The 12,217-nt window shown below is 43.8% G+C and overlaps 1 protein-coding gene across 2 annotated transcripts; it reads right to left on the reverse strand.

Annotated features, from left to right (window-relative positions):
- Positions 1 to 1,562: 1,562 nt before the first annotated feature.
- Positions 1,563 to 11,775, reverse strand: LOC136760063 (integral membrane protein 2A). Of its 2 annotated transcripts, none has more exons than XM_066715308.1 (6): positions 11,552 to 11,775; positions 7,305 to 7,439; positions 6,343 to 6,522; positions 5,282 to 5,392; positions 4,487 to 4,631; positions 1,563 to 4,218 (listed from the first exon to the last, which is right to left on the reverse strand). In XM_066715308.1, exons 1-6 carry the CDS (start codon positions 11,627 to 11,629, stop codon positions 4,130 to 4,132), a joined length of 738 nt encoding a protein of 245 aa, XP_066571405.1. In that variant the 5' UTR covers positions 11,630 to 11,775; the 3' UTR covers positions 1,563 to 4,129. The 2 variants fall into 2 exon arrangements, with proteins under 2 accessions (XP_066571405.1, XP_066571406.1); XM_066715309.1 differs by having other exon boundaries at positions 6,343 to 6,519; positions 11,552 to 11,774.
- Between the last annotated feature and the right edge of the window lie 442 nt (positions 11,776 to 12,217).

Here is a 12,217-nt window from a genome sequence, read left to right on the forward strand (position 1 = left end):
CCCAGATAAACGAGTCAGCAACACAAACCCACACAAAGGCACAGACTAACACTTAAAAATAAATGCCTGCATTCAAATGATGAATTCATAGGTGCTTTCAAACATGAAATACAAAAAGTTCTGTCCTTCCATTGATGCTAGTACAAGGGATGGCAGAAATATTAACTCATTCCAAGCGGCATGAAATTCAAACAATGCTGTGCAAATGTGCCATCCAACACCTCTTGGCTGGACAGTGAAAGCAAGTCTCACCCATTTCATGTAACACTGTAAAACAGACGGGGCACACTACAGCGCTCGAACGAATCAACTCTTGATTTGCAAAATCATTGGCTTCAGTATCAAGGCACCAATGCAAGTCTGCCTGCCTTAATACAAACAAAGCAGCACCATCAGGTGGTGCAGGACCGACAGTAAGCAACAGGTGAAACAGGGATCCCCTACACATGCAGAGGCAGAACGTGGAGACACTCCGGGGCGAGTGCCAATATCCCACCCTCCCTGTTGAGGAACAAATCCTAGTCAAAAAGGCATTTCCAGTCAATTTATAAAGTCAAATCGGCAGTTAAGCCATTTCCCCCTTGGACACGGGTTTTGCGCTGCACGAGGCCTGTTAGCTAGCAACTTCTGGCAGCTCTTCAGAGAAACCCCTCTGCTCCTTAAATAAATGTGTCAGGAGAAATTAACATAGCGACCAGAAAACAGGCAGCCTTTGCCAAAAGCCCCCCAGGAGGGAGGAAACTAAACATTTCCGCAAGGCAAACTTCAAGCCAGATTTACTAATTACTGTGGGGAACAGTTGGATCTTATGTTTATATTAAAAAACAAACTTATTGCTCTCATTGTATGTATATTTTTCGACCAACTTATGACGAGCCAAACGAAGAATCTCTGCTAACAGATACTACTCTGCTTTCCTTGCATCGGTTTTTCAGGAAGCAGAAATTCAAGAAAATAACGTTAAGAAAATCTTTGTAATGCAAGTTGAAGACAGTAACTGCAAACCATCCCAGTGGCAAGTACTTGAGGGTGTCCACAAAACACCCTGGTGCCCAGATACCCAGCACTTTCAAACAGGATTAACAAATAAGTCTTAAACTGATTACAAGAATGGTTTCACCAGCAGAATTAAGTGCCCAAAAAACATTTCTGTGCAGGCCTATGAACTACTTTCCAATTTAACCATGGGAGGCAATCCATTGAAAAGGTTTTCTTCACAGATTAAAAAGGGGAAAAAAAAAAAAAAGTTCTCTAACATAGAGGTTAGTAGATTTCTGAAGACCATTCATGAACAAAATACAGAAGTTGTTTTTCTTTTAAACTGAAACCATGGGTATCCTTAGGGAATTAGCAGAGCCTGCAGCACCCTCTGCTGGCATTACAGAATTACTACAGTCAGAAGAGAACATTACTTTCACGCATGGCTCACTTTCTGAATCTTCTTCTTTGGCACTCATCAAAACAAAGACAGAATGCATTTTTCACACAAATAACGTGCATGAACAACACCTTCACAGCACACATTTGAAGGAATCGGGAAATCACTGCTGGACATTCAGACACTTTTTTTAAAGAAACTCATTTATTTATCAACGTAGAATTACAAAGTGAATCTCATTCAATGGTTCGCAAAGCATTATTCTCAAATCTTTACAAAGACATTCCAGCATCTTATACCTGCCCACTTCCCCACCCCCACCCCCCCCCACCCCCCACCCCGGGGCGCAGGCAGCACCATCACAGTATCAACCCTGCTTGTTCCAAAGTCATGATTGTCCTCTTAAACAGTAGTCATGCAACCACACATTGTAACTTCAATTATCCTTTTGTTAAATGAAATAACATTAAAATAATAAAAATAAAAAAGCCCTCGTAAAATCCGCACTGGAAAACATGGATGTTGACATTGACAACACATGCTGCGTTGGAGAAATAGAGAGACAGCCAGAGCAAGCTCTGCTGGAGAGACCACATGGGATGCCTTCTGTATCTACAAGGGCAATCTAATGAAGTTTAAGACTACGCACGTTCACATTAGTCAGTGGTCACCCCAAGGCAACACAGAGCAAATCATAGTTTGTACCTTCCTGCACAGGTGTGGTTAAAGCAGTGGGGCAATAGGATTGGGGAGGGGGCAGGGGGAGCAGGCAGGCATGTGGGTTCTGCAATTCCCACCCACTCAATCAGAATAGCCCCTTGCTCTAAATGGGTACAATGACATAAAAGGACAAATGGCGGGACCAGGGGAAAACTATGCCCACTGATCAAATATCTAAGGCGATGCAAGAACTCTTTCACCAGTGCATTTTTCAACTCTCAAAAAACAAAAAAGGACGCTGGTTTCAGCTTATGATGAACACCCTCCCCCCCTACATACATTAAAACTGCAACTTCTACAATGTAAGCAGGTCACTTTAAAGTTAAAATAACAATAATAACATAGCTTTTTAATCACTTGATTGCACTTAGGTTCTCAATTTTAGAGTTTGGGGGGAAAATAAAGTTCAACATTAAATAGTAAAGTCTTTAAAAGTAAAAAAAAACAACGACAACTGTGGCTGAAACTTTCACAGCAGTCATGCACTGCTGCACTACACTTTGCAGACATCACAAGGTCAAAGAAAATGTCCATCTCACACTTATGATGGAACCTCAAGCCAAAATGGACACGTTCGCACTTCTTAGTCGAAGTGCAGAGACGGTGCACATTTAGCACAGCTTTAGCCACCACAGCCTGTTCAACTGCAGAAGACAAAGTAGCACCAGGCATTAGGATAGCGATTCTGATCTATAGCAAAGGGCAATGAGGAAGCGAGGGCATCTGGTGAACCAATGCCAACTCAGTGCTTCCTATTTGAAACGGGAGGTAACTTTAGAGAAAATGGTTCAACTAAAGGGAACGTATCGATTCTATGTAATTGAGCTCTACTGCAGCAGGCGATACATTTTAACACCTCAAAGTGCAAACAGAAACCACTTCACAGTACATGACAGACGACCAGCTGAGTCTACAAGTGTGCGATCTTCAGATCTTCGCAAATTCCCTGCATTAATTTTGTATCGATCTTCAAAACGTTAAAACTTGTAAAATGCCATAACTTCTAAGGGCCCTTTCAAATATACACAGTACTTTACATCATAAATGCCACACATTATTTCTTGTAATGCCGACACTGAAGCTTAACAGCCCCCAACTACCCCGGTTAAATTGACAGCAAAAGAGAAAGTATCGTATGCATTGCAAGCACAAGAGTCCTTATGCAAGGGGGAAATTTGGTTTGGATTTCAACTTGGCTATACAGGTTATAGGAACAGCAGGTCAGTTAATCTAAGCTACAGAAGGCACATGTGATGTAGAACATGCGGTTTGGGAACTGTATGGGAACTTCAGGGGATTGAAAATATAATTTACATTGGTGTCACTTGACAGAGGTGTAGAAGTTAAATGAATGATATTAAAAAAAAAACAATAACAATATGATAACCAAACCAACACAAACAAAATAAGACAAACCTCTCACCTTTTCATAAGTACACTTCTTTTCCCCACCTTCAAAACCATGACGTTGCTCCCACTCTACAGCCAAGCATCACAATGAAATGGTTTAAACCAACTTGAGTAAATGCTGTGGGAGGGGGTTGTTTTTTGTTTTCCTCCCCTAATAAAAAACTTAAGATCTTACTACTGTGTTATGAAGGATACAACACAAACCTCACTCACAGCTAACAGAACATATAGAAGAAGCACTGTCCATTGAATTACAAGCAAAGGAAAAAGGGGGACAAAAAACAATATACAAAACTAAACAAGTCGTCATTTGATCCCCTGGCTGGCATATTAAAGCAGCTTGGGGGTGGCTCAAAGGTGATACAAATCAGCAAATGCCTATTCATCTACTGAACTCTTCAGATGATACAAAAGCAGAAGGGGAAGATCTAAACAAAAAATCTGCGGTTATTTATAAACACAAACAACAAAACTGAACAGAAAACACCACGTTGCTCCGGGTCAGTGCAGCTCTGCATCAGGTCTCCTGCAAGCCACACCACTCTCTCCCCCAGCTCCCTCACACAGGCAGGAGTGGCTCCAGGTGGAGACATTCATTGCCCACCCCCCTGCCCGGTCCTCTCAGGCTTTGCAGATCTTGGTTTCGGTCACGAACTTGTTCTCGAAATGGTGGATAGTGAAGCACGTCTCAACAGAGCGCTTCTGCAGGCCTGTTATAAAAAAAAAAAAATTGTAATAAAACAGCATTTGGCAGTAACTCTGTAAACACCCTCAGCTTTCAGTACACGATCTCCATTTTATGATCACTTGGAAGCATCGGGTACTAAGAAAAAGCAGAACTCTGCAGTTGTGCAACATAACCCGCCCCAAAATCCCTCCCCCCTTCCTTCTCCTTTCCAATGCAATTCCTGCAAAGGTTACAAATGGAAACCGTCAGCACTGCAGAGAACAGGAGCCGAATGTGCAGCTCTACATTACCGATGAGCTCGTTGCGCCGCTGCATCCTGTAGGTGTCCTTGTCATCGCAAAGGGTGTAGATGTAGAAGCCGAGCTGGGCGATATCGTCGATGCGTTCGGTCACAACCAGGTCCTCGTGGATCAGGTAGGTTTTGTAGGAGCCGGTCTAAACGGGAGCGAGAACAATAGGGTACAATAAGAACTAAACTCTAGCCACACAAAGAGCACACTTCTACACCCAAATGAACCACAGAGACAGAGATAATGAAGGTGTGGGTATGTGTGCATTATTACAATTCAAATTAAACTGATTGAAGTTAATTAATCTCAGGTATACAAGAGCATGCCCAACAAACTACACACATCCAAAGCCATATGATAGAAATAATATACACACAGATGTATTGGTAATAAATAAATAAACCAACAAATAAATACTGCAGTTCGAACACAAAGGCAAGACTTGAATGAATTGCCAAGCGTATTGCTTTCATAGGCAGTCCAGTGCTATGGATCCTGGTAAAACGATACATCCTGAAAGGATGTGGGGGAAGTGGGGGTGCAGGGTGCTGCTTACATCAGCAACAGAACAGCAGGAAAAGTGTCCCGAAGGAGAAGGTGGGGAAAGACAAGAATCACTACAGTCATTTACAAAGTTCAGTACTTAAAAAGCTGACACCGCTGCTGAGAACACAATTAGTTGGAAATGGTCTCTCCCTGGCGTCACAACACAGCTTTGAAGGAAAAGGCACTCTGCACTGTGCCGCTGCTGGTTAATAACCTGGACAATGGAGCCCAAATGCTAAGATCACCAACCATGAGCTGCATGAAGAGGTCCAGCAGATCCTGGGGAGGCATGACCACAGAGGTGTTCAGCGGAATCACAAAGCAGGTGTCCAGGCTCAGATCCAGGTAGGCCGTCAATTTCTGTTGGGGAAAAAGGTATAAAGAGGCTCGATAAAGCTCTAGGGGTTTGGAAGACACTCCCTCGGCACGCTCAGAGTCAGCACAGAGTGGAGCATGGTCATGCTTGCCGAGCAAAACGCTGAAGAGTTTACAGCATTTCGACATCACAGGGATTTGCTCACCTGGCCCAGGGCAACTATGTAGTTTTCATTGAACCCTGAACTCTTTGTTTAATCACAGCTTTTCCTAAACCTGACAGTTTGCATGTAATTTCACCATTGGGGAATTTAACCTACTAAACTGAGGCACTCTGGACTGCACATCCGTGCCCTGTTGTGTTCAATCAATCAACTTGTGGCTTAATAAACTGATCTATCCACTACCAGCCAACCCTGCCCTCTCCAGTGAAGGATACCCAGAGGTTTCACTCCCTACTAACACCACATTGTTATTCTGCCTCCTTTCATACGTGCAAAACTGATACCCCCTCGTTCTAGACCCCATTCTAAAATATAACATGGCATTTAACATTAATTCCTTACACAGAAAAGGAGCCAAGTCAAGATGCCAGATAATAAATCAAGAGTGCTTTTGTCCCATCACTTGAGGGCCTGTGGCTAGCTGCACAAAACAGATCTTCAGTTTGCCCCTCGCATTACCTGGAAGGGTCCCCGGAGTGCAAGTGTGTTTGGCGCTCACTCAGTGCTGTAAGCGCACTGCATTCACAACACAAATCAAGAGAAAAGCTTGCATATGTTAACATGTCCCCCTCCCTTCAATACTTGTGGAGGCGTTTTTTGTTGCAGATGGCCACCTTTAATCCCAGGAGGTTAAAACTGACAATGCAAAATGCACATTCCCTGCAGTATTCAGGTCAGTGCTGTGGGATTCTCTTATTGCACCATCTGACAATTCTGCCCGGAAGGTGTTTGGTGACAACTCCTCCTCCTCCTCCTCCTCCTCCTCCTCACCCTGTCAAAGTCGTGCAGGATGGCGGCAGGGTCACTCTGGGCAAACTGTGGGGCGGGCACGTTGATGATGGCCACATTGTCTCTGATCTCCACCTCTTCGTCAACACGGGGCAGGTAGTAGGGCTCCCGGGACTCTGTGTCCAGCTCACTGAAGTGCATGCCTCCATGGTACAGCTTCTGCTTGGAGAGGGAGAGAGATCAGATACAAATCCCTCCTTTTGTACAGCTTGAAATTTTCACAAGGACACCCTGATGAACAAATTATTTCACCCTCCCAATTTTACTCTGTCCATCATATAAATACCAGACACCCGCTCTGCTGCACCAAAAAAAAAAAAAAAAAAAAAAAAAAAAAAAGACACTGAAAGGTTAGGCTCCATGCAGTCACTGTAGTGGAGCGCATTCACAGAGCCAGAAGCAGATGAGCCAGCTATGTGAAACAGACCCTTAGTGCCTCATGCAACAGCAGTGCTAGAGTTGAAAACTTTATCAAGAAGGGCATTTCCTGTGTTGTTGTTTTTTCTGTTGTAAGAACAGCAAGGAGTGGTTGCATCTGCATGTTTAAGGATTTAGCAAGAAGCAATTTGAAAAACAAACTTGAAAAGGACACTCACTAGTTTAGAGAAATCAAAATAAATAAGTTTAATTCTTTTTTATTAAGTGCTTTAATAAGCACAGCTTTGGCAGTCAGTGGAACTGCTTGACAGATGACTGACACAGCTGTCAGGATAAAACTGACAGTGGTTCACACAACATTAAGCAGAACAGCAACACCACTTCACCCTCTGTGATACAAAAAGCATAAAAGCATGAAAGCGTGGTGTGCCTTTAACCCTCAAAAATAAAAATACAGCGTGTGTGCTGATCCGACCATGATCAAAACCCCAAACCACCAAGACCCAGCACTGCACTAAGCTATGAGGTCTAAGGAGGGGGCTCCGTGAAGGTTTCTCTTTCCTTACCTTGGGTGCAAAGTACCTGTAGACACAGGCCCCTCCGACGATCAGGCCGGTCAGGATGAAGGCCAGGCCCAGCAGGGTGAGCAGGCAGCGGCCGGTGGAGTTCTCGTTGCTGTACACCGATGCAGTCTCGGGATCCTGAGGGAACAAACAAGCCAGAGTTAAGCGATAAAGTTGCTTTTCTTCGGTTCATATTTTGTCACAGAATACTGCAAAAGAGCTTTCGTCTCCCCTGCACAGCCCCCCAAAAGGAAGGAATAAAAAGACATACACAATCTCAAACTTAAAAAAAAAAGCAAAAGAACAAACACACACTTGGCTGGTAATTGTATTGTCAAACAGTGCTGGTTACTCATTCACTCTTTTTTTCTTGTTGTTCTACATGACATTTTCATGCACCTGTTTCAGATAAGAACCACCACACCTGCACCTGTCAGAGGTGATCCATGCCTGACACTTCTGGCTTGCTACACATAAGCCCTTGTGGCAACATAGCTGCGTTTATAACCTCAACTTCTGCTTGTTGTATGAACATAGTGAACAACAGCTCAAAACCAGACTGTGTAAATACATGCTGATCTAGATATACATGCACTTTTTATTTCCTGCTACAAGTGATTACGTTCTTCATTGCTTTCCATTAACTGAGAAACGCTACACCTACAGAACAGTGCAGCCGAATACAACCCTGACTTGCTTTGGCATTAGATATAAAGACATGACTACACAGCACATAAAAGGACTGTGGTGATTTATTCCATAACCGACTGGTTGATGCAATTTTAGATGCATGGCGGAACACACATGGACTGTCCCTTACGACAGGACACCTCTCCCTCATGAGGCTGATATCATTCCTTTACCATTTAATTTTAAAATTGACATTATAAACTGTTTAATTAGTCCAACTAAAGTCCCTACTCCCACTGTATGATCACTTCAGCTGCAGAAGTATTAGTCTCCTCAATTGCACCTTTGAATGGGTGGGGGAGTCTCCTTTAACTGTCCTGTAAAACAAAACCCAATTTTCTTTAAAATAAAGAAAAGTCAATCAAGTCAACAAATTACTACCACTTGCCCCATGTGTCAAGTCAGGTGAGAGGTAGGGATGGTTAGGGGTGCTACTGTGATTGTTTGTAAAGGGAATAGGAACCCTGCTGGGTGCCCGGCAAGACAGAGACTGGCACATTGGTGACCTTCCTGCTTGCATGTCCTTTTCCAACCCAGTAATGTCTGGCTTTTCACAAGACAAACTAGATTTTTAGCTACCAGGAGAAAAATAAAAGGCACTAGATCCTGTGGGATTATAATAAACCTCTCTAAAGGACAGAGAAGGCTTTGCAGTGCATTTTGACAGGCTTATACTTGTTTTGCAAGTTACAGTACCAAGGAAATGGTCACGCTCTGAATGCCTTTGTTGTGTCTGCTTTCCTAATCCTTACTAAAGCAAGGAACATTCACATGACAAGACAAAATCTCTCAAACAAACCAAAGGAGATCTGATCTTTGGGTGTCAAACTTCCTTCAGCGAGGGATTAGTGTACATTTCAACAAAATGTGCAGAAAGTTTCTCCACCTTTTCATTTTTTTTTCCCCAAATAGAAGTATTAGTCATCAGTTCCCTGTTCCACAAATTGCTTTCTATACTTGAGTGATCTCCCTCCAACACTGAATTTGCAAAAAAACAACCACCCGGCTTCTTCTATCACACATTAACTGTATTCCAGCACATTTCAGTCATTCTATAAAACAACACTCTGTCCAGCATGCTTCCAAAACACAGGCTTATAAAGCTCCATCGTGCCCGGGGAGGGGGCTACTGCTTCAGGATTAAGTACACCTCAGAAAGACCTCTGGCTTTTACCAGTGATGAAGGCTTCTCCTTCAACAGAACCACAACAGTCAGGAGAGGAGTATGTCACTTCTGCATAGCTGTTCTGGAGGTTGCAAAGGAGATGCAACATTCCCCTTCTGCAACATTGGTGGTTATTACACTGTCACTGGAGATGTGCTGCATGGTTATTTTTAGATTGTGTGCATGCAAGGGTTTGCGGTTCAATAATCAGGTTGTCACAAAAATAAAAATAAACATTCTTCCCTCATTCCATTGTCTCTCTCACAGCTTAACACCTTACACCTTTGGAAGAAGGGCACAGGAACAGAAGTGAAATAGGGAAACAAGTTTCTGAAGCAGCTTTAATCAACACAAGCAACTCCGTCAGCAATACAGCAAAAGTTACAGGACAGACGCAGATTAAGCAAGACTCATATCCTGATCTAGATCTTGTGTAAAAACAGGCACGATATGTATGGACAGGCATGGTTTACAGCTGAGGTAATGTCTGCAGACTTCACAGCATTTTTATACCAATATGTAACTACTGCTATAAGCTCCTCGCTTCTGGTGTACATTTACACAATCGCATTTTAAGCAATGCCAGAGAAGACAAAACCTGCCCTTTGGCAAATCTGTTTTAACTGGGCTACTGATTGACATATTAAGCAAGTATATGGCCCAAGACAAGGCTTTTAACTGAATGGGCAGAGCAACAAACTGGGGGTCCCACCCACATCACTTAAACCTATGGAGCCAGCCATACATTTGAGGGGACAATTTCATGTTCTCTCAACACTGGGGAGGACATGTCACCCCCTTAACCTAAGACTATGGTTGAAAATGCCCTTTGATCACAAGTTATCTGTGATTTAATTAACCCATGTTTATCATGCCTATTGCTGCTTTAAAGGTAGATGGAGCAGTCAGAAACAACCACCAAACCAGAGGCTCTAACATTAGCGTCAATATTTGAGCCATGGTCTCACAAAGAAGAACGCAAAGAAAGTGGTCTAGGGCCATCATGCGATTACAAATGACCGGATCCACTATAGCTGGGGAAAAACCCGATTACAACTTGTTAGAGAGCTGGTTCTGGCACATGCAATTGAAAGTGCAGCTGGGAACTGAGCAGGAAAGGAAATCAGTGGGACCAGAAGAAAAAATAAGAAATATATATATATATAAAAAAATTATATATATATATATATAAACACAGGCCACCAAGATGAAACAAAATCAAATTCCCCGTGTGTGATGGGGACAACATCTTAGGAGTTCAAAAGTGTGCATTATTCATTTCTCAGCATAGACACATGCCAAGGGGAATTTAGAGTCGTCATAAAAGAAACGCATCTCAGCACACAGTACAGTATGAGAAAGAACAATACTGTACGTGGCTTTGGTCAATAACAGCGAGCACGAAACAGCGTCTGATTCAGTGAAGGGGCAGCTAATGCAGAAAACAATGGCAGTGGTCGCCTTCACGTAGCGCAAGTTTCCGCAGTTCTGCGCGGCTCCACCAATGGGATCGGTGGAATTCTGCAGATCTGCGCACATCTGCGTTACGAGGGCACAACCATGTTTTTGGTGTATTTTCTCCCGGTCCCATCATCCGTAGCCAGACCGGGGGGCACAATGAGCTCGGCTCGGGCACTACGCAGCAGAATACAGGCCCAGTTCAATCTCACACTGCACTCCGAGACTGTGCGTCTACGGTTATTAAAGCAACGCGAATTCCCAAAACACAATCCAGAACAAATAACGTGCAACATGCATACAACATACATACATTGAAAGATCAAAATAAGTTTAATTTGCATGATCGGCGTGTACATGTTCGAAGCCCACCTCTTTAACAAAGCACGACACTAAAGCAATGTGTTTATTTATTTAAGGACAGCCATGTTTTCCCTCATATAAACAATAGCCGTGGATATGTTCTGTAATAGAACAGGTTTGCCTGGTTAAATATGTAAAAAATCGTAGACAGACTTCGTTCAAACACAGACTCCGGACTGCAGGTCAGTTGACTTCGCACCGGCCGTGTTTTCGTCCTGTCGGTGGGCGCACGGTTTGTTTTGGTCTTATGGGATCCGACACACACGGGTCGCATCCGAGTAGCGCAGATGCCCGCAGTCCTGCGCTGCTCCGCCAATGGGATCGGTGGGATTCCGCAGATCTGCGCAGAACGGCGGGCATCTGCGCAACAAGAGCGCGACCACACAATAAACGCGTGTATTCGTCGAAATGTGGAGTTTTTTTTATTATATTGTTGCTGTTGTTGGTCTTTGGTAAAAATTACAATCGTCCGCAAAGGGAGTTTAATCCAAGTCCCGAATGCATGTCGGACTACCGGGCACTAACTAAAAAAAAAATAATCAAGAGAAAAATAAAAACACAATACTCGTCTCACCTTCTCGGTAACCAGAACCTCGCCTTCCTTGCCCAGAGCCTTCTGCGCCAGAGCGGAGTTAAAGGCGATTTTCACCATCTTTCTTTGCTAGTAGTTCCGGGACGTCGAGTAATGCAGTTGTATCCGCCGTCGGGATGTTTCTCTCGGCTGGTCGCTGGCTCGGTGTCCGGGCGCTGCTGGCTCGGTGACGCACTTTGTTTGCAGTCCTGCCTCTGTCTGCTTCGATCCGGAAGTGCGCTCCCGCCGGCTCCGCCCCCGTCACATGACGCGGTCACGCACTACAGGGCTGCTGCGCATGTGTGCACTGCGGAGAGAGGAGACTGCGCAGCGCACACTGCACATGTCTCTCTCATTCTTTGTCAGTCTGCGGTGACTTGCCCTAGGGCGGTGGTTCCCAACTGTGATGCCAATTATTTGTTCAATGTATGCAAAGGAGATCTCAGTTGGAAAAAAATCTGGCAGTACACAGGGTCGGGAACAAGGCAAAGTGCACCTGACTACAGCAGTGCTGCACTAAGAGCATCTCCACCAGCCCCAGTGTCTCCCTGTTGGATCTCATGATCTGGGTCAAGATTAATACCAGGCCTATTCATTTTTTACCTTTCAATTTAATAAACAAATAAATAAATAAATAAATACCTGTTTTGTTTTCTCCACTGGGCTGTG

The sequence above is a fragment of the Amia ocellicauda genome, chromosome 10, assembly GCF_036373705.1.
Source record: "Amia ocellicauda isolate fAmiCal2 chromosome 10, fAmiCal2.hap1, whole genome shotgun sequence".
Classification (NCBI taxonomy): domain Eukaryota; kingdom Metazoa; phylum Chordata; class Actinopteri; order Amiiformes; family Amiidae; genus Amia; species Amia ocellicauda.

Excerpts from the sequence above, each read along its gene's own strand:
- LOC136760063 (XM_066715308.1), bottom strand. The coding sequence starts at position 11,629 with ATGGTGAAAATCGCCTTTAACTCCGCTCTGGCGCAGAAGGCTCTGGGC. Across the intron at positions 7,440-11,551 it reads AGGTTCTGGTTACCGAGAAG|GATCCCGAGACTGCATCGGT; the intron begins GTGAGACGAGTA and ends TTGTTCCCTCAG. Across the intron at positions 4,632-5,281 it reads ACCTCTTCATGCAGCTCATG|ACCGGCTCCTACAAAACCTA; the intron begins GTTGGTGATCTT and ends GCTCCCGTTTAG.